The 21,501-nt window shown below is 36.7% G+C and overlaps 1 protein-coding gene across 13 annotated transcripts in view; it reads right to left on the bottom strand.

The window, feature by feature from the left end:
* ralgapb (Ral GTPase activating protein non-catalytic subunit beta) overlaps positions 1-21,501 on the bottom strand; it is a 36,632-nt gene that overhangs the window by 7,555 nt on the left and 7,576 nt on the right. For 3 of the 13 annotated variants that reach the window (XM_077712369.1, XM_077712368.1, XM_077712377.1), the window contains 19 exons: positions 21,237-21,388; positions 19,328-19,559; positions 17,775-17,810; positions 15,768-15,969; positions 14,350-14,517; positions 12,753-12,867; positions 12,530-12,677; positions 12,392-12,456; positions 11,370-11,514; positions 9,904-10,034; positions 9,619-9,801; positions 8,175-8,323; positions 6,632-6,819; positions 6,450-6,553; positions 4,999-5,154; positions 3,321-3,530; positions 2,084-2,242; positions 1,010-1,175; positions 808-933 (listed from right to left, as the gene is read on the bottom strand). In XM_077712369.1, coding sequence (XP_077568495.1) covers positions 808-933; positions 1,010-1,175; positions 2,084-2,242; positions 3,321-3,530; positions 4,999-5,154; positions 6,450-6,553; positions 6,632-6,819; positions 8,175-8,323; positions 9,619-9,801; positions 9,904-10,034; positions 11,370-11,514; positions 12,392-12,456; positions 12,530-12,677; positions 12,753-12,867; positions 14,350-14,517; positions 15,768-15,969; positions 17,775-17,810; positions 19,328-19,559; positions 21,237-21,388 — 2,835 coding nt within the window. The remainder of the gene's footprint in view (positions 1-807; positions 934-1,009; positions 1,176-2,083; positions 2,243-3,320; positions 3,531-4,998; positions 5,155-6,449; positions 6,554-6,631; positions 6,820-8,174; positions 8,324-9,618; positions 9,802-9,903; positions 10,035-11,369; positions 11,515-12,391; positions 12,457-12,529; positions 12,678-12,752; positions 12,868-14,349; positions 14,518-15,767; positions 15,970-17,774; positions 17,811-19,327; positions 19,560-21,236; positions 21,389-21,501) is intronic. The other 10 variants (XM_077712370.1, XM_077712381.1, XM_077712374.1 and 7 more) reach the window with 6 other exon arrangements.

The raw sequence follows: 21,501 nt of genomic DNA, 5'->3' as shown, positions 1-21,501 counted from the left end.
TTAGCCGCACTCGCCTAAAAGCCGCACCCTCAAAATTGCCTTAAAATCGTTGAATTTGACAATTTCTCTCGTATAAACCGCCCCTGATTCAAAATTTTCATCTCTATATTCATGGTTTTAAGAGGGAGTACAAATGTGTTACATTATGAACACATGTATCAATAGCATCTGGCCAATCAGAGTATGTTTAGCTACTAGTAAAGAGTTAAGATGGTAGAGCCCTGAGCAAGCAATGGCAGGCACAAGCAAGTTAGTTTTTTCACGTTCTATGCAATATAGTTTTTTTTCTCTTGAATTTCATTCATAGACGCCAAACTAAATTTTGATTAACGTTTTATTTTTATCTTTTTTTCTATTTTGAAAAAAATGACCGTGATGTCAGGTCTAATTTATGCGCATATAAGCCGTATCCTCAATTCAGTCATCATTTTTTTAACGAAAAATTTGTATATATGCAAGAAAATAAAATATACTACGATTTTTGAATCGTCAGGAATTTGATTTAGAAAGCATGTCAAAAAATGTAAAAAAAAAATGAATTATAATAAATTAAAATTATGTCGATTCACTCGTAACTCAAACGAATGTTTCCCATAGAAATGAACTAAAAACGAATTAATTTGTTCCGACCCACCCAAAAAAAACCCCCAAAAAATTGTAGACTAAAAATGTACAATAGATCTTTACAAATCAAGAGACTTAAAATAAAGGCAATTGTTTAAAAAAAAACAGCTTATCTAGCTTGACATATTATACATAAACAATAAAAATATCACTAAAGTTGTCTTTGATAGCCAAAATACTAACCAGAATGTTCAATTAGCGACGGAACAACAAAGGCAATTTCAGTCAGAGCATCAGCATAGTACAAAACCTTCTTCTCGCCATTGAACACGGCACCCCCCGTGTCTTCAGGGGTAGTAGCGGTTTCATCTAAAAAAAAAAAGCAACAAAACAAACATTTCTAAGTCTCATTTCCAAGTGTTTCATGTCTGAATCAATGAATTACCAGTTAGTTGTATGTCATTTTCAGAGCACGAGTTGAGGGACCAGCTGGTGTCGAGGTGTCCCGTCCAACCCGGGTGGCTTCCTACGTCCACGGGCCAGCCTAAGGACAGGAGGAACTCCAAGAAATGCGGTTGAACGCTAGCTGATGACTCGACATTCCTCAGAATCTGAATTCATAGTATGAGAAAACATAGATAAGACTTACTCCATCTGATAAAAAAACATTTGGGAGATTTGTCCAAACCTAACTTTAACCTTGTCTACTAGATGGACCTGTAGTAGTAGTAGTAGTAATTAGGGTGTAGTGTTATGCTTTGACTAGATCAGGGGTGGGCAAATTTTTGGGTCCGGGGGACACATTGACTTTAAAAATTTGACAGATGGGTGGGGTCAGCACAAGATACGATACATATAAAAAAGTGCATCCGTTAATAGTACATATGAAACAAAAACAGAAAAAAAGGACAAAAGTATTAATATACTTATCACTCATCATTAAAGTAGAAGGGTATAAAGTACAAAGTCAAGTAAAAAGTAATGTATTTTTGTTTATTTTTCCCCAAGATGGCGGCGTCAGACGGAAGCCAATGGCAGTAGCTGTGTCCACTCTTATTTGTTTTTCGTGTTTTACAGCCACTCTATCTTTTTTTAAATGACATTTTAATATTTCTTAATACATTATTTTTACTTTACCTTGTACTTTATACGTTTTAGATAGACGGCGCCATCTTGTGGAAAAAATAAACAAAAATACATTCCTTTTTACTTGACTTTGTACTTTATACTTTTTACTTTAATGATGAGTGATGAGTATGTTAATACTTTAGTCCGTTTTTTTCTGTTTTTGTTTCATATGTACTGTTAACGGATGCACTTTTTTATCTGTATCCTATTTTGTGCTGACCCATCTGTCAAAATTTTAAAGTCAATATGGCCCCTGGACCCAAAAGTTTGAATGGATTTTCTTCCTGTAATAATATGATTTGTAAATTGATGCTTCTATATATTATATTTTATTACGGAAAAATGTGAATGTCACACTATGAAAAAGTAATTTCATTTCGATTTTTGTTACCTCATGGCTGCTTTTCTGTCCAGCCCTCATGTAGAAAACAAAGACGGTATCAAATGGCCGACAGGGAAGGAGATCTAGGTAGTTGATGTCCTCAAAAAATCCCGGCAAAGATGACTCCAAGCCAATGAGATGAGGAGGTAGACGACTGTTATTAGGCTCCTATCAGGAAAAACAAGGAGAATTTCTTTCAAAATGGAGCAACGAAGAATCAGCTGCAGTGACCCAAAGTATCTAGACCAGCGGTATCAAACATACGGCCCGCGGGCCGGATCCGGCCCGTCTGGTGGTTTGGTACGGCCCAGGGAAGAAAGCTGCATTGTATAAAAAAATATGAATTTTCTTTTAAAAATTGTAGTTCTTGTATTATCCGCTAGGGGGCGCAGTGTTTTACTACGTGCAGAAAACATGAATTGACATTTATTCATGTTCTTATGTTATTCTCTTGTTCATAATATAATGTTCATAATGTAAAAGGGAAATTCAATTAATAAACATTTTGATAATTTACTCATTTATTGCACTAATTATTAGTATTAGTGACTAATACATGGTGAATAAAAGTCAAAAAATTTCCATCTTTGTTGTTTAGCTTAGCACAGTGGTGTCAAACATACGGCCATTTTGAGTACAGTCGTACCTCGACATACGAGCGATTTGAGATAGGAGTAAAGTTTTGAGCAAGTATTTATGTTAAGATATGAGACTAATTTTGATATATGAGCAGACAGTGGACATGAGAAGCTGTTCATAAGAACATCATGGACAATGTCTTTCTAGTCCAGTGGTGTCAAACATACGGCCCGCGGGCCGCATCCGGCCCGTCTTGTGGTTTGGTACGGCCCGGGGAAGAAAGCTGCATTGTACAAAAAAAATATGAATTTTCTTTAAAATGTGTAGTTCTTATATTATCCGCTAGGGGCGCAGTGTTTTACTACGTGCAGACAACATGAATTGACATTCTCTTGTTCATAATATATTGTTCATAATGTAAATGGAAAATTCTTTTAATAAACATTTTGATAATTTACTCATTCTTTGCACTGATTATTAGTATTAGTGACTAATACAGTTTTGAAAAAAGTGGGCTTATTGTTAGTTTTATGTAATTTTGCAATGAGTTTACTGGTCCCGCCCACTTGATCTCAAATTAAGCTCTATTCGGCCCACAGACCAAAGGGAATTTGACACCCCTAATCTAGACGGTCAATAAACTGTGCCATCAGAAATGTTTGCGAACCTTGAGCGCCTCCAGGGAAAGAAAACCAAAGTGCGAAAGGAAGAGACGAGCTGTCTGGAACTCTTGAGAAGGTGGAGGAGGTTTGCAGTCTATCTGTGGGTCGGGGAAAGGTTTGGACTTCCATATGTCATCGCTTTGTCGTTCCAATGTGCTCTCGTAATCGATTTGCTTGGTCATCAGAAGGCGGAGCTTGTCATGTTGAACTTCCAACTGAATAATGAGAGGAAATATTGTTTAGGATTACGAAGCGCTGTTCTACTTTCAAAAGTTAGTTAGTTAGTTAGTTAAATTTTCACAACTATAAGGCACACTTAAAAGTCTTACATTTTCTCCAAAATTGACAGTGAGCCTTATAATCCAGTGCGCCTTATATATGGAAAAGATGTCATTCATCGAGGGTGCGCCTTATAGTCGTGAACATACGGTAATAGTAATTAGGGGTTCTGGGTTCAAATCCAGGTCAGTCCACCTGTGTGGAGTTTGCATGTTCTCCAAGGCCTGCGTGGGTTTTCTCCGGGTACTCCGGTTTCCTCCGACATTCCAAAAACATGCATGGTAGGCTGATTGGACACTAAATTGAATCTAAATCTGAGCGTGAATGGTTGTGTACTGTGATTGGTTGGCCACCAATCTTGAAAGTCAGGGTGGAGGCGGGGCAAATAGAGCCAACCCGGGAGAAATTTTTTTAACAAAATTTGAATTAAGTTTAGTGTAAGGTTAGATTAAACTAAATTTTTCAGTGTTTCTGCATCGTAATCCAAGTTCATTTAAATTTGTTTGTTATGTTACGAGCATGTTGCCATGCAAAGTCTTTCTCCTCCGCGAAGTCCGTCTAATTTTAGTACTATTAAACACATTTTAGTACTATTAAACACATTTTGGTACTATTAAACACATTTTAGTACTATTAAACACATTTTAGTACTATTAAAACACTTTAGTGCTATTAAAACACATTTTAGTACTATTAAAATACATTTTAGTACTATTAAACACATTTTAGTACTATTAAACACATTTTGGTACTATTAAACACATTTTAGTACTATTAAACACATTTTAGTACTATTAAACACATTTTAGTGCTATTAAAACACATTTTAGTACTATTAAAACACATTTTAGTACTATTAAAATACATTTTAGTACTATTAAACACATTTTAGTACTATTAAACACAATTTAGTACTATAAAACACATTTTAGTACTAGTAAACACATTTTAGTACTATTAAACACTTTAGTACTATTAAACATTTTAGTACTATTAAACACTTTAGTACTATTAAACATTTTAGTACTATTAAACACTTTAGTACTATTAAACATTTTAGTACTATTAAACACTTTAGTACTATTAAACATTTTAGTACTATTAAACATTTTAGTACTATTAAACACTTTAGTACTATTAAACCACTAGTTATTTGTTACATTGTTAATAGATGGCAAATTAGAACAAATAAAAATGTTATTCCAATCCAAAATCCTGTTCTGGGTGTTTTTTCAGAGGATTGAAACTAATTACTTTGTTTTTAGTTCATTTCTATGGGAAACATTCATTTGAGTTACAAGTAAATCGACATACAAGCTCAGTCCCAGAACGCATTAAGCTCGTATCTCAATACATACCACTGTATGTGAAAAACACATAGTACATGCTTGCCATTCTTCTCACCTCTTTGCTAACAATGTCATCCAAGTCAGGAATGCTAACATCCGCTTTAACCAGTGGGATTTTATCCACATCTTCAGGAAAAGGCCTTTGCTTGATATTATACTTAATCCCAACATCATTGTTAGGAGTGGGACGGCCTTCTGGGACGAAAACCTGCTGTAGACGAAGAAAATAGGAAAGAAAAGGAGACCAATCTGGGTTGTCTTTCTCATTCAAACACATCCATTATAATCTACAGTGTTCCCTCGCTACTTCGCGCTTCAGCTATCGCGGAATCAGAGCTTCGCGGATTTTTTTCAGGAAAAAATAAATAAAAAATTTAAAGATATTAAGTTAACATTATAAATTAGATCATTTTACAAGAGGTGGAAACAGAATATTCAATAAGAATTAGTAATTTCATCATAGAAATGGTCAATAACATGGTGAGAGTTCAGGAATGGCATTGATGACATCATGGCTGTTTACAGGCGCATCTTAGTGTGTGGTTATCATTGTGACCAAACACTTTTTTTTTTTTTTTTAAATGCCGCGATTAACGAAAAACCGCCAAGTACGGTTCTCCTATTAAAAAAATTAAATAAAAATTTGAAAAATCTAATATTCAAAAATTAAAATAATTCAGTTCTTAGTTTTACTAACAAGCGAAGGACTGGGGAGGGGCTTCTGCTTGCAGGTTTCAGCTTGGATTTCCACATTTTTATGAATTTACAAAAAATCATTTCCCCCAGAATTAAATCCAGCATGTAGTGAAGAACAGGGACATTTACTTGAATTTTGTAAACTTTGGGGGAAATTTTTGACTCTTAAATGCGCCCTATATAAGTATTTAAATGCATTTGTACGGTTTATTATCGCTTAATAAGGGGAATTGCAATCTTTTGTAGGAGGAGCAATTGGCCGAAGTTGACAAATATGTAAAATAACAAAGGGACCATAATTTAATATTCTCTAAGTATACAGTGTTCCATCGCTACTTCGCGCTTTAGCTATCGCGGACTCAGAGCTTCGCAGATTTTTTTCAGGAAAAAATAAAAATTATTACAGGGGTGGAAACAAAATATTCAATAAGAATTAGTAATTGCATCAAAAAAGGCCAAATAAATGGTCAATAACATGGTGAGAGTTCAGGAACGGCATTGATGACGTCATGGCTGTTTACAGGCGCATCTTCACCGCCCAAAAAAACAATGTTCACAACTCCCAATAACGATGTTTCTTACGTGCAAAAAAACTGCAGAAAATCCTCCATCCGGACTACTATGATGTTTTTGCTTGGTGGTGCTTTTTTGCACGTTTCTTTAAGCATTTTTGAAGGGGCACGCCTACTTCGCGGAAATGCACTTATTGCGGGGGGTCCCGGTCCTCATTAACCGCGATAACCGAGGGAACACTGTAATTCTTTGTGAAAATCAGATTTCAAAATGGGCCGATTTTTGACATGATCTCACCCTTTGATTGGCCCGAGCTCCACGAGGTTGGTGGAAGAGTTGCATGGTCCAGGCATGTCTGCCAGCAGTGCCTCTGATCAGAATGGTCACTGATGGGCTGGGGTCTGTCGGGGAAAGGGGGGAAAACTTGAACTTTCACCTCAAATACTAAGAAAAGTGAAAAAAATAGCTCTTTTACTAACTTTGTTCGTTTCCAAGAGGTTGCTCCAGCATGGCAAGGATGACTGAATTGTCCAATACAAAGTAACGGAAGTTGCTGGCCCCGGTGGAGCTGAGTCGGGCGTAGCGAATCAGGGTGTCCTCGTTAAGTAGACTGCAAGTGGAAGCCGGCCCACTTGGGGAGGGGAAAGCCCCTAAAACCTGCATGATACTGAATATCGAGTAAAATGAGAGTTCAAAATCAAATTAATAGCCTTTATTGTTATTATACACAATTGTATATAACGGAATTTGTGGTACTATTCCACAAAGTGAGTTTTTCCCAGTAAAAACATAAGTACCGTATTTTGCCGTTTAATATACCCGGGTATATTAAATGATTTTTGCTTTTTTTGAGTCTCCCTGTTTGTGTGCCATTTAATATACCCGGGTATATTAAATGATTTTTGCTTTTTTGAGCCTCCCTGTTTGTGTGCCATTTAATATACCCTGGCTGTTTAATATACCCGGGTATATTAAATGATTTTTGCTTTTTTTGAGTCTCCTGTTTGTGTGCCATTTAATATACCCCTGCTGTTTAATATACCTGGGTATATTAAATGATTTTTGCTTTTTTCAGCCTCCTGTTTGTGCGCCATTTAATATACCCGGGTATGTTAAATGGCAACTTAGCTTTTTTGGCAAGATTTGTATGGTGTTCATGGTGTATATTTATAGATACTTAAGTTTGTTAAAATTCCAAGTCAGACTTTATTTAGCAGTAAGTAGTTTTAATCTGAGCAGTAAGTAGTTTTAGTCTACAAAATGTTGATGTACCCTGTTTGTGCGCCATTTAATATACCCCTGGTTTTTAATTTACCCCGGGCTTTTAATATACCCCTGGCTTTTAATACACCCCTGCCATTTAATACACCGCTGCCGTTTAATATACCCCTGCCTCTTAATATACCCCTGCCTCTTAATATACCCCTGCCTCTTAATATACCCCTGCCTCTTAATATACCCCTGCCTCTTAATATACCCCTGCCTCTGAATATACCTGGGTAAATTAAACAGCAAAACACCGCAATTTAAAATGTAAAAAGTCAATTTTTGGGTTAAAAAAAATTTCAAAATGAAGGTCCACTTTCCAGAGTGTGGACAAGAGATCATACCAGTATGTTATTTTTTTTTTTTTTTACTTCAGGACAGATACCGATTATTAGTAGTAAACAACTTAAAACTAAAACTAAAAGTGCATGTTTTCTAAGAGTCAGCATTCTCTGCCAATAAAAAATAATGCGGACAAATTGAACAATACTTGTAACGTGTTCAAAATTAAAGGAACAACTTAACAAGCAGTCAACATATGCGAGAGGTTGTTTATGCTAGCCAAGTCAGCACTACACTTCGATCCCTAAGACCCAGATATTTGTTAAATATAGTCAGATATGCGGGTTCAAATAAGGTGGGAGATATCTGAGCCGAAAATAACCAATTGATTTCTTCATATGGACCGGTCGGATTAACAAAAAGACATTAAAAAGGTCTATCTCTAATATAAACATGAAAAATTGTCCATCTTACCATGATAGCGTGGCCTCGGCTGCATCTTTCACCCTCATGGAAGCGGGGTTATGCTCCTTCTCCCCTTTGTGTCGCACTTCTTGCTCCTGCCGCGACTTGCTGCCAGAGATTCCCAGTTCCACTATCTCCAACACTTCCACTAAACAATCCTTACACAGAATAAGGTTGCACGAACAGTCAGGTAATAGTCCACAACAGTATAAATCAGCCGAGATTTATAAAAAAAAAAAAATTCCACCTAGAACACAGGTGTGAAAGTGGCGGCCTGGGGGCCAAATCTGGCCCGCCGCATCATTTTGTGCGGCCCGATTAAGTAAATCATGAGTGGCGACTTTCTGTTTTAGGATCAAATTCAAATGAAGATTATTGATGTATATTAAATTTCCTGATTTCCCCCCTTTTAAATCAATTATTGTCATTTTTCTTCATCCATTTTTCTGTGTATTTAGTTTAAAAATAATTTTGTAAAATCTAAAAATATATTTTAAAAAAAGCTAAAATAAACATTGTTTTAGATCTATAAAAAACTAAATATTCAGGGCTTTTAGTCCTGTTATTATAATCCATTTCTAAAAATAAGAAATATAAATTATATCTAAAATGGTTCGGCCCACGTGAAATCATATCAAATCAATAATTGCACATTTTTATCCATTTTTTTCTTTTTTTTTTTTAAGTCAAAAAGTATTTTGTAAAATCTAAAAATAAATATATAAAAATATTTTCGGTATTCCACTTTAAAATTAAATATACATTTTTTAAATTGTTTCCATTTGAAACAAAAAACAAATTAGAATTTTTCCCTTACCAAGAAAAAAAAGTTCAAATTAACAGTTTTGTATCTATAAAAAAACTGAATATTTAAGGCTTTCAATCCAGTTATTTTAATCCATTTATCAAAAAAATAAATCTAAATATTGTATCTAAAATGGTCCGGCCCACATGAAATCGAGTTGACGTTAATGCGGCCCGCGAACAAACCCGAGTTTGACACCCTTGACCTAGAACATGGGCAAACTATGGCCCGAGGGCCACATCCAGCCCGCTAGTCTTTTTAATCCGGCCCGCTGACGTTGTCCAAATAATGTTTTTCTTCCCCTCCCAAGATGGCGCCTTCACTTAGAAACCAGTGGCAGTAGCTCTATCCACTCTTATTAGTTTTTCATGTTTTACAGCCCCTCTATCTTTTTTTAAATTCCATTTTAATATTTCTTATTACACTCCTTTTTACTTTACTTTGTACTTTATACTTTAATGATGAGTGATGAGTATGTTAATACTTTAGTCCTTTTTTTCTGTTTATGTTTCATTTGTACTGTTAACGGATGCACTTTTTTATATGTATCCTATCTTGTACTGACCCGGCCCATCTGTCAAATCTTTAAAGTCAATGTGGCCCCCGGGCTGAAAACTTTGCCCTCCCTTGACCTAGATTATGACGTACCTTTTCATCCAACATATCGGGATGCTCTGTGAGCCACACACAAAGAAACTGGAAGGCAGCTACAATCATGGAGTGAAGATCTCTGGACTGAAGGGGAGCTGGACGGCTGCACTGGTACACGATGTAGCCACAAATTGAGCTAACGGCCCGTTTCCGGTCGGCGGATTCGACGCCCACTTTCACCTGTACACAAAAAAAGAAAATTGTCCAAAAGTGTGAATCGAGGAGAAAAGGCAATAATAATTGGAGATAAAATTTGGTCATGGGGGAAGTGTCTTTCTTTACCTTGGCAAGCCCAGCCAAAAGTTCCAAAGCAGCCAATGAAATACTCATGTCTTGCCTCCACAGGGAATTGAGCCTCTGTGTGACCAAGTGGATGCTACGCACCAGCAGGCCTGCCGCTGTATCTAGAAAAACTAAAACATATAATAGCCCGAAATACCAAATAGAGCACAGCAGAGAAAGCACACCACAATTGTTGGGGTTAGAAACATGCTTTAAAGAGATAGGAGCACAGTTTTGAAGAGAATGTTTTTGTATTCGGGCCTGGCCGATGTCATTGGTGCAAAAATAGGGCTGGGCAATGCTTCGAGTTTGAATGGAATTAGTTTGTCAATTTGTTGGCCAATAATGTCCCACGTCAATCTAACACTTTTCGCTTTGAGTCAAGCAAAAGATAAAATAAAAAACTAAATAAAATCCTTTAAAATTATATAATAAATAAATTTAAAAAATCCTAAAAAATAACAAAATAAAATTTAAAAATCCTAAAAAATTACATAAACTAAAATTTAAAAAACCTCTAAAAAATACATTACATAAAATTTAAAAATCCTAAAAAAATGCATTAAATAAAATTTAAAAAACCTAAAAAGTATCAAAATAAAATTTAAAAATCCTAAAAAATAACATAAAACAAAATTTAAAAATCCTAAAAAATAACATAAAACAAAATTTAAAAATCCTAAAAAATAACATAAAACAAAATTTAAAAATCCTAAAATAACAAAATAAATCATCCTAAAAAAATAACATAAAATAAAATAAATCATCCTAAAAAATAAAATAAAAAAATAAAAACTCCAAAAAAATTCAAGGAGAGGATTGACAAAAACACTGGTTGATCCAAAATGGCGGTGCATGAGTGTAGTCGCTCTTTGTGACTTTTTATATTTTTATATTACTTATTCATGTTTTTTAATGGGAAAAAACACTTTTTGGAGTAGCACTACCAATTTTGTCATACGCAGCTGTGTATATTAACAATAAAGGCTTTTTGATTGATTCTGGTTGTTGAGACCCACTTAATTATCCCAATAACTTGATCCTGGAAGGATATTAAATTCCTTGAATCAAGTTTGTCACAATGTACTTTGGTTGAAGGCATTGCTCAGCCCTAAAATGCAGTAAAATTTTAAAAAAGGGGCGGAGCATCTCCATTTTTTGGAGTTATAGATTTGTTATGGCACAGCATCACAGCAAGTTAGTACATTGTCACCTACAGAGGCTTTTTATCCATCGCCTCTTAACTCTGCATACCACTTTAACCATGTTAGCTATTAGAAATAAAAATATATATATATATATTCAGATAAAAAAAAAAACAATCAAGTAAAGTAGTAGTAGGAGTAGTAGGAGGAGGGCTACTTTCAAGAATTCATATGGTCTCACTAAATAGGAGATACTTTTTTCATGGATGGTAGTGTAACATAATAACATAGATTTCTTTGTTAGTCATTGTGAAGCAGTACCATAGTCTCGAAGGAGGGCTTGGGCAGGACGCTCCGAATCCGGACTGGTCGCTTCCGTGCTGCCTCCGCTGGTGAAGCTAATCCCACTGTTGTTTCTGCTGTGACTTTGGCTTTTGGAGGTAACATGGCTGCCATCGACGCTACCCTGCCAAAGTCAAAGCCATTGGTTAAGAGCAGGGATTGGTCATTGTTTTTTTTTTTCAGTTTTTTTCAGTATATACTACTTCTTGTTGGCAAGTGGTGGTGCGTTATCCTATTGTGAGGACATTTGTGTGCATCGTTTTCAGAATATTTTTGAAGGGAAGACAAAAGCAAACAACCCTTGATAGGTTGCATCTGAAAGTCAGGGTGGAGGCGGAGCCAAAAGAGCCAACCCGGGAGAAGAAAGGTATCAAAATGTAAAACTAAATTAAAATTAAGTTTAGTGTAAGGTTAGATTAAATTTATTTTTGAGTGTGTCTGCATCATAATCCAAATTTGAGTTTCTTTATGTTATGTTACGAGCGCGATGCCATGCCAAAAGTATACGATAAGCATATGGCTCCCGAGCCACGACTGGCTCCCCGGCCACACACGGCTCCCCGGCCGCACACGGCTCCCCGGCCGCACACGGCTCCCCGGCCGCACACGGCTCCCCGGCCGCACACGGCTCCCCGGCCGCACACGGCTCCCCGGCCGCACACGGCTCCCCGGCCGCACACGGCTCCCCGGCCGCACACGGCTCCCCGGCCGCACACGGCTCCCCGGCCGCACACGGCTCCCCGGCCGCACACGGCTCCCCGGCCACACACGGCTCCCCGGCCTCACACGGCTCCCCGGCCACACACGGCTCCCCAGCCACACACGGCTCCCCAGCCACACACGTCTCCCGATCCACACACGGCTCCCGATCCACACACGGCTCCCGATCCACATACGGCTCCCCAGCCACATACGGCTCCCCAGCCACATACGGCTCCCCAGCCACATACGGCTCCCGATCCACAAGTTCCCTACCCCTGCTATAAATAAATAAAACTTACCGTTTCAGTCTGCGCACCAATGGACTCCAAGAGGGCGGAGTCTTGAACGATATTTAGCATTGCGCCTGCAAAGAGAGAATAACAAGACATTTAAGTACTAATTTTGTGATATTTCATTTAAAATGTTCAAAATGGTACCCAAAATTAGTTGTGTGTTAGCAGGGTCAGTCTCAGTCTGCAGGGCTCCAATCAAAATGTTGACAAGACGCAACCTCAGCGACAAAAAAGACACAGGCTGGTCGTGTGGACAACCGTCCTCTTCATTAAATTTGCCCTCGAGCAAAACCTTTCAAAAGACAACATGGTTGACGGACATATGATACAAAAAGTTGACTTAGTAAAGAAGAATTGAGCAAATTACCTCTGATTTGATGTTGCCAAAGTGATGGGGCAACGGTAGCATGGCCAGTAAAATGTTTATGGATGCTCTTCTCAGATCAGTGGGATTGACGTAAATCTTGAATTTAGACAGCTCCCTAAGTAAAGTAGATTTGAAGAAATTTAAGCTCTTACAATACATTTTTGGGTGGTCACATGACTACAATGTTAAATGATGGACTACAAGGGCTTGGCGTTCACTTATGTTGTGAACATAATTTTCTCAGAAACTACCGTATTTTCACGAATATAAGGCGCACTTAAAAGTCTAAAATTTTCTCCAAAATAGACAGGGCGCCTTATAATCCAGTGCGCTTTATATATGGAAAAAAAATTAAAATGTGTCATTCATTGAGGGTGCGCCTTATAGTCGTGAAAATACGGTACTTCATGTAAAAGGATATATTTTCTCTTTTTTACACACTCAGTTTCCAATTAGCCTAATAATCAAAGAAAAAAGAAAAATCCATGTCTTGCAAGTTTGGGTTTAAGGAGGTTAAAGCAATATCTTAAACCAGGGGTGTCAGACTATTAGATATAATATTTAGATTATTTTTTTATGAATGGATTAAAATAACTGGATTAAAATCCCTGAATATTCAGTTTTTTAATAGATCTAAAACAATGTTTATTTTAGCTTTTATTAACTATATTTTTAGATGTTTATTGGGGTAGACCTGCCAACTGGTTTAATAATGTTTGTTCATGTCCAGCCAATGTGGCCAAACTGGTTTTACAATTGTTTGTTAGGACAGTGGAATGTAGGAAAAGCCAACTAGCTGGCCTTGCAATTGTTTGTTCGCACTACGAAATGTAAGATAGCTAACTAGCCGGCCTTGCAATTGTTTCCATGTATTGTGGAATATGGCCAACTCACTTTGGAACTGTTTGTTCGAAATGCGCAATATAAGATAGGCTGCGGCAGTTTGTGTGTGCTATAAAAATATCATGTTTGCATACAACTTAAACCTGCTAATGTCTAACCATATTAGCCCAAAGTTTTGTTTACATAAGCTCTGTCCTACATCACTGTCTTAGAAATATTACCCTATAGTTCCTATAAAAAGACTGAGCTCTGTTCATTCAGAGAGAATTGCGAGGAAGGCAGGCTGTGAGAGGTTCACAGCTGTCGGAGCATTCTCCAACCATCCTGCAGTCCGGTAAGAAACCTATTTCCTATTTCAATTGATCTCACTCGTTCTTAACCTGCTCCTGAAGTTGTATTTTCAGACCTATCATTTTACAAATGTATTTTTGAACTAAAAACACAAAAAAATGATTACAAAATTACAATTATTGATTAAAAATGGGGAAAATCAGGAAATTTGACATACATCTATACTCTTCATTTTAATTTGATCCTAAAACAGAAAGTCGGCACTCATAATTCACTTTCCGGGCCGCACAAAATGATACGGCGGGCCAGATTTGGCCCCCGGGCCGCCACTTTGACACAGGTGCCTTAATACAATGGAAATATTCATGTCAATTACACCCAGTGGAAATAAAGTTACTATATATGTAGAGTAAATTCTAAAGATGAACCTGAAAGCCATTTAGCATCATTGTATAAGCCTTACCTGTCTGGTACAATAGTCTCCAAAGCAGCTATAAAGTATGGAACCACCACATTGATTCCCTTCAGGTCAGTACAGAAGAGAGATGAAGAGTTCAGAATGATGGAGGCCAAGACGGGTCTACAGATGAAATCGGAAATCTGGAGACCTTGGATCAGAACCATGTAGAACCTGTTGGATGGAAGGGAAAGACATACCACAACAATGTTTTAAGATCTGAAACAAAAGGTAAATAATGGCTTCTTTAAATGGGAATGGCAATGTTACAAAAATCAACATATGACAAATAATCCCTCTATATATTTTCCACAAGTAACAATCGAGCGCAATTTTCTCCATTTTGGTTTAATAATTGGTCTGATAACCAACACCAAATACCTTTAATACTCAATTCAATCTTATTTTATTGTATAAATATGAACATTATGTTTTTTTGTACTCTACATGAACCACGGCAGTACCTCTACTTATGAACAGCTCTACAAACGAAACGTTCAGGTTACAAATTTTTTGTCTGAACATACAAAAGAAATGAAATTCCAGTCACTAAACAATCCATCTCCAATTATCCCACGAAACGAATGGCCTTGCCTGTATTTTATTTTGAAATTGGGAAGATCGGCTCTCTGCTCACTGCCCTCCCATTGGCTGTCTCCCAACACTATGTTTTTTTAATATTTTTTAGTTGTTAGTATTAGGGACCTTAGAACAGATCAGATCTTTAACATGTAAAATGCACTTCTAATGAAAAATTTGAGTTAAGAAACCACTTGTGGAAACAATGACATTTGTAAGTTGAGGTACCACAGTAGTTTCCCAACTAAATATGTAAATATGTATCTCGAAGTGTCTCGAAGTGTCTCGAAGTGTCTCGAAGTGTCTCGAAGTGTCTCGAAGTGTCTCGAAGTGTCTCGAAGTGTCTCGAAGTGTCTCGAAGTGTCTCGAAGTGTCTCGAAGTGTCTCGAAGTGTCTCGAAGTGTCTCGAAGTGTCTCGAAAATTCTCGAAAAGTCTCGAAAAGTCTCGAAAAGTCTCGAAAAGTCTCGAAAAGTCTCGAAAAGTCTCGAAATGTCTCAAAATGTCTCAAAATATCTCAAATTATCTCAAATTATCTCAAATTATCTCAAATTATCTCAAATTATCTCAAATTATCTCAAAATATCTCAAAATATCTCAAAATATCTCAAAATCTCAAAATATTTATGCATCTATACATGTATATATAGATGAATATATATATTTTTTAAACTTCTTTCCAAACTACAACAGTAATTCCCCTGCTCAAAAACTTCAATCTACAGTATTTTGACTTCACCAAAAGAACGTCAAAATATTTAAAAAAATTCCCTGACTACATTTTTTTCCCACAAAAAAATGATTACATTTAAAAAAAATACAAACCAACCCCTTAAAAAAATGTTACCTGGAAAGATAAACGGGCAGAATGTCTTCACCAGTTTTCTTGCTACAGAAGATGCGGCACAGGGTCCCGCAAGCTTCGGCCCGGCCTGCTTCGTAACTCTCTGGGAACTCATTTGCATCAAACATGGGGTTGGCCACCATGGACTCGGTGGACATTTGGGAACCTTTTCTTCGCAGCTCCAGGCCGACTTGTGTGGCGATTGCTGCAGAGAGTTGGAAAAGAAACCTGAATTGCAATGTGGCTATTCACATCCAGTATGTAACTAGTAGTCATGCACATACATTACAGGCAAACTTGCCATATTTTCTCGCATATTAGCCGCATCTGCCTATAAGCCAGGGGTGTCAAACTTTTGGTCTGCGGGCTGAATACAGCTTAATTTGAGATCAAGCGGGCCGGACCAGTAAACTCATTGCAAAATGACATAGAACTAACAATAAGCCCACTTTTTTCCTTTGTATTAGTTACTAATACTAATAATTAGTTTAATTTAGAGTAAATTATCAAAATGTTTATTAACAGAATTTTCCTTTTACATTATGAACAATATATTATGAACAAGAGAATAACATAAGAACATGAATAAATGTCAATTCATGTTGTCTGCACGTACTAAAACACTGCCCCCCTAGCGGAGGATACACGAACTACAAATTTTAAAGAAAATTCTTTTTTTTTTTATACAACGCAGCTTTCTTCCCCGGGCCGTACCAAACCACCAGACGGGCCGGATCCAGCCCGCGGGCCGTATGTTTGACACCCCTGGTATAAGTCCTACCCTTAAAATTGCCTCAAAAATCATTGAATTTTTCCAATTTCTCTCATATAAGACGCCACTGATGAACAATTTTCACCTCCATATTCATGGTTTTAATAGGGATGTTTTACTTTGAAGGGAAAATCTTAAGAAAAATCCTAGCACATAGTTTTTCTGAGCTACTTTTTTAATCGAAAATATCGTCTGCTAGGTTGGACAGTTGCCAGCACGTAAACAAATTCAAAAAAGGAGGTCATGTGACCAGTACAATCAGGAAGTGTGTCCGTAGTGGTCTAGTTTGTCATCCCTAGGTAAAATGGTGGCATCCTGAACCAGAAATGGCAGGCATAAGTGAGTTTTTTCACGTTTTTTAATATTTTTTTTATTTTTTTAGAGTTTTATCTGCTTTTTCCTGTATTTTTAAATAAATGACATTATCTTGCGTGGTGACGTTTAGACTTTGTCACCTTGCAGTTTCATACCTGTCAAGTTTAATTTATGCGCATATAAGCCATACCCTTGCTTCAGCCCTCATTTTTTTGCGACAAATTCGGCGTATATGCGAGAAAATATAGTAGATGTTAGCACAACAAAAAAAGTATCATAAAAATAAAACCAAGTTGCCCTCACATCCATCAAAAACTAGATTACATCCAAGACAATCCACACAATCAGAGCATACAAACAAGAAGGGAATTCTGACACAAAGAGTTTGCCGTTATAAGTTATAAGAAATATGAACACGTAAAAAAAAAAGGGAAAACCATAAAAAAAAACAAAATCTCTGTGTCAGCTTTCTGGTTTTGCCATTGACGACTATCACTTCAGGGCACAGACCATTCACTTCATGCATCGAGATACCAGTAAAACCAGACTTGAAGTCAAAACTGACAACACGAAATGGAAAAAAATGAAGCTGAACTTGAAATGATCTGAAGCTGAATCAGAAGAATTAGTGTGATCCAAAAAAAATTTAAAAAAACAAAAAAAAAACGGACTGTAAAAAGCGTTATGGTCGAGACAAGTGGTCAGTTGGTGAAATTCATTCCATCACCACTAGAGGACGCTGAGAGAAAAGCTGATGTATTTTGTTTTGGGGCCAAGAGTGATGAAGAGTGAAAAAAAAAACAATGGCGTTAATGGCAATGATCATGGCGGCAACTTAACTGAAAAAAACGGGAAGATTGTTAAAAAAAAAAAAAACGCAAATCAAGTGAAGGGAAAAAAACAAAGCTGCTGTTCCTACTTACAAGATTTATAAGAAAGGAGAATTTGGATAAAAGAGGCTGCAAGATAACAGAAATAGTGGAGAGACACAAAATCAAAGCATAGCCAATTCATTTCAGGTATGAATTGTCTTTTTGGTTGTTGTTGTTGTTGTTGTTGTTGTTGTTGTTGTTGACGACCTCTAGTTATGACATTGAAACCACTATATGCAGACATTTGAGCGTACTGGACACTACCACAAAGAGAAAGAGGCAGGGGAAAAGAGGAAGTAGGAAAGCAAGGACCAGGTGGGCTTTGATTAAAAAAAAAAATTTAAAACAAAAACAAAAAAATAAGTCATACCTTGAGATAAGAGCGTAATGCGTTTTGCGAATTACTCATATCTCAAAGCAACGATTCCCATAGAAATGAACTAAAATACAAATTAATTTGTTTTCAACCCTCTGGAAATAAAACCCACCAAAAACAAGGAATGTACTCACAAGTAAGTAGTAGTTATGATGTTTAATAATGAAATGAGGAATTATTTTATATAGAGAGACTTGACGGTAACCTAACATAAACTTTAAATTTTACTTAATTTGTTGTCAACTTGATTTAATGTGAGCCGGACTATTTTAGAGATATTTAGATTTTTTTTTTTTTATAAATGGATTAAAAGAACTGGATTAAAAGCCCGGAATATTCATTTTTTTATAGATCTAAAACAATGTTTATTTTAGCTTTTTTTATATATATATTTTTGGATTTTACAAAATAATAATTTTTGAACAAAAAAAGAGAAAAAAATGATTAAAAAAGGTATGTTACATTCTAGTTCAGGGGTGTCAGACTCGGGTTGGTTCGCGGGCCGCATTAACGTCAACTCGGTTTCATGTGGGATGGACTATTTTAGATATAATATTTAGATTTTTTTCTATAAATGGATTAAAAGAACTGGATTAAAAGCCCTGAATGTTCAGTTTTTTATACATCTAAAATAATATTTATTTTAGATTTTTTTAATGTATTTTTCGATTTTACAAAATTATTTTTAAACTAAAAACACAGAAAAAAGATTTAAAAAATACAATTATTGATTTAAAAGGGTGAAAATCAGGAAATTTAATATACATCTATACTCTTCATTTTAATTTGATCCTAAAACAGAAAGTCAGCACTCATCATTTCCTTTCCCGGGCCGCACAAAATGATCCAGCGGGCCAAATTCGGCCCCCGAGCCGCCACTTTGACACCTGTGTGTTAAGCTCTCCATCATATCGATATTAAACACCCATAACACCTAATTCACTAATATCAAAAATCCCTTAATATTAACTCTTGGATGATATAAATGTTTTAAAATCCGATGATGTCCACTTCTAGCTATAAAGCCACCAAAAACATTTCTAATTCAACAGTTGAAATCAAAGAAAAGCACATCTCAACAACATCCAAAATAAAGACACCAAAAAAGACAGACAACTCCACAAAAAGAGGCATAAAAATGTAACCAGCAGCAAAAAAAAACACCCACCTGCCCATGCATGGAATGGAAAAGCCAAAGTGAAATAATATCCACCATCTGGTGCCTTACCGGTCATACTGGGATCTCGGCTGAGGCCACTGTGGAGCTTACAATGGACCAACGCCGCGTCAAAAAGCCACTGGCCGAAGAGGTTGAGAATACTGTTGACCTTTGGCCTTGCAGGAGCGGGAAGTGGCCTTGATTCCCAACTACTCTGGTTTGGGCTCGATAAAAGGGTTGGAGATGAAGACGTTTGTTGTTGTTGTTGCTGTGATGCTTTTGTTGGTTGACTCCCAGTGCCCTGCGAGGTTTCCACAGTCAACATTAAACAAATGACAAGGGTACGACGATGACAAACATTTATGAACAAAAGTACTGTATTTTCACGACTATAAGGCGCACTGCACTATAAGGTGCACTGCACTATAAGGCGCACTGCACTATAAGGCGCACCCTCAATGAATGACATTTTTCCCATATATAAGGCGCACTTGTATTATAAGGCGCACTGTCTATTTTGGAGAAAATGTAAGACTTTTAAATGCGCCTTATAGTCGTGCAAATACGGTAATTGCTATTGACTTCCAGGTATGAAGCACTCACTACTTTACAGTCACCTCTAGAGCCAGCCATTGTTGATGTTTTGGATTTTTTTTGGTATAAAATCTTGCAGTGGGGGAGGAGCAATATGATGGAAGATGTTGTAAACTAAGATGGCATCTGCATATTTAACAGTATTGTTTCAGTTCAGGCGTTTGTGTTTTTTTAATAACCGACAGTGGTGGTTTTTGGTTTTCTGTTTTTTCCATATATAAGGCGCACTGGATTATAAGTCGCACTGTCTATTTTGGAGAAAATGTAAGACTTTTAAGTGCGCCTTATAGTTGTGAAAATATGTTAAGAGTTTCGTTATGCAACAGAAGAACAAGCAATTTTAAGAAAATACGCCATTTTGTAAGCCGAAGTTGTTTTTTTAAGGCTATAGTTATCAAAAAAACTGTTAGCATACCTCTTTAGTCTGTTGTTGTCCATTCTACTATTCATTCATTAATTTTTTTGAACCGTTTTATCGTCATTAGGTACCCTGAATCGGTGGACAGCCAATCACGGGGCACAAGGAGACGAATAACCATGCACACTCAAAGCAATACCTATGGGCAAGTTAGCCTAGCATGCATGTCTTTGGAGGAAAACTGAGTACCCAGAAAAAAACCACGAAGGCCCAGGGAGAACATGCAAACTCCACACAGGCGGACCGACCTGGATTTGAACCCAGGACCCCAGAGCTGTGAGACCGACGTGCTAACCACCAAATCAAACATCCATTCTACTAATGTTACTTTAATGTATGTTTGTTCTAGGTTTCTGATCAAATAAAAATAGTACTCCCAAAGAATGATGTTGTGTGTTCTGTAAATGGTGCGTTTTATAATCCGGAAAATATGGTCATCAGCATGAGATAAAAAAAATAAAGAATTCCTGGGCTATGCCTATTAAATGTAATTGACAATTTAAGACCTCTCTTGTGATTAAATCTAAAAATTGCTACTCGTAAACATTTTGCAGGCGGGTCTATAATCCTTATAAACCATAATTTTATGGATGAATATGTGGGTGTGTGGGTATGTTAAGATTTCATCGCTACGTTTGTCCAAACCGTGAATCGTAGACAGTTGAATTTTTTTTATGGTGGCCAGAAACGGCTGTCGGAGCCTAATAGACGAGTGATTGAATTTCTTCGCCTTTTTCAGGTGTGTTAAATCAATCTTTTAGTGTAGGTGGGTGACAATTATCATGAATATAGATCATCTATTGTCAGTGTTAAGATATGATGAGACTCAATAAATTAGTTCACAAGCGTTTGGGCTGCTTGGAACCTACTCAATATCTTACAAAAATAAGATATTTATATGTATTGTGCTAGCCAATTTAATATGCCAATCAATTTCTGAATAATTCACTCAAAAAAATGACTTACAGTAGAACTCTTGCTTGTGGTTTTGGTAACAACAGTGTGACGCTGCTTCCGGCTGTGAGGCGGCGTGGTATTAGCAATGGAAGGGGGCGGAGACATGCTCATTCTGTTGACAGGAGTGGGCGGGGCACTGTCAGCTCTCGGACGGGATATGCCTGACAAGAAAGAAAAATACAATCAAATTCGTGCCAGTGTGTAACAGTGAGACAAAAATTAAATAAAAAAAAATAAAATAAATAAAAATCATGAAAAGCGGGTTTATTCTTTT

Source organism: Stigmatopora nigra, chromosome 1, assembly GCF_051989575.1.
Source record: "Stigmatopora nigra isolate UIUO_SnigA chromosome 1, RoL_Snig_1.1, whole genome shotgun sequence".
NCBI classification, from domain to species: Eukaryota; Metazoa; Chordata; class Actinopteri; order Syngnathiformes; family Syngnathidae; genus Stigmatopora; species Stigmatopora nigra.
The sequence above is the reverse complement of the archived record's forward strand: the minus strand, read 5'-3'. Positions and strand labels throughout refer to the sequence as shown.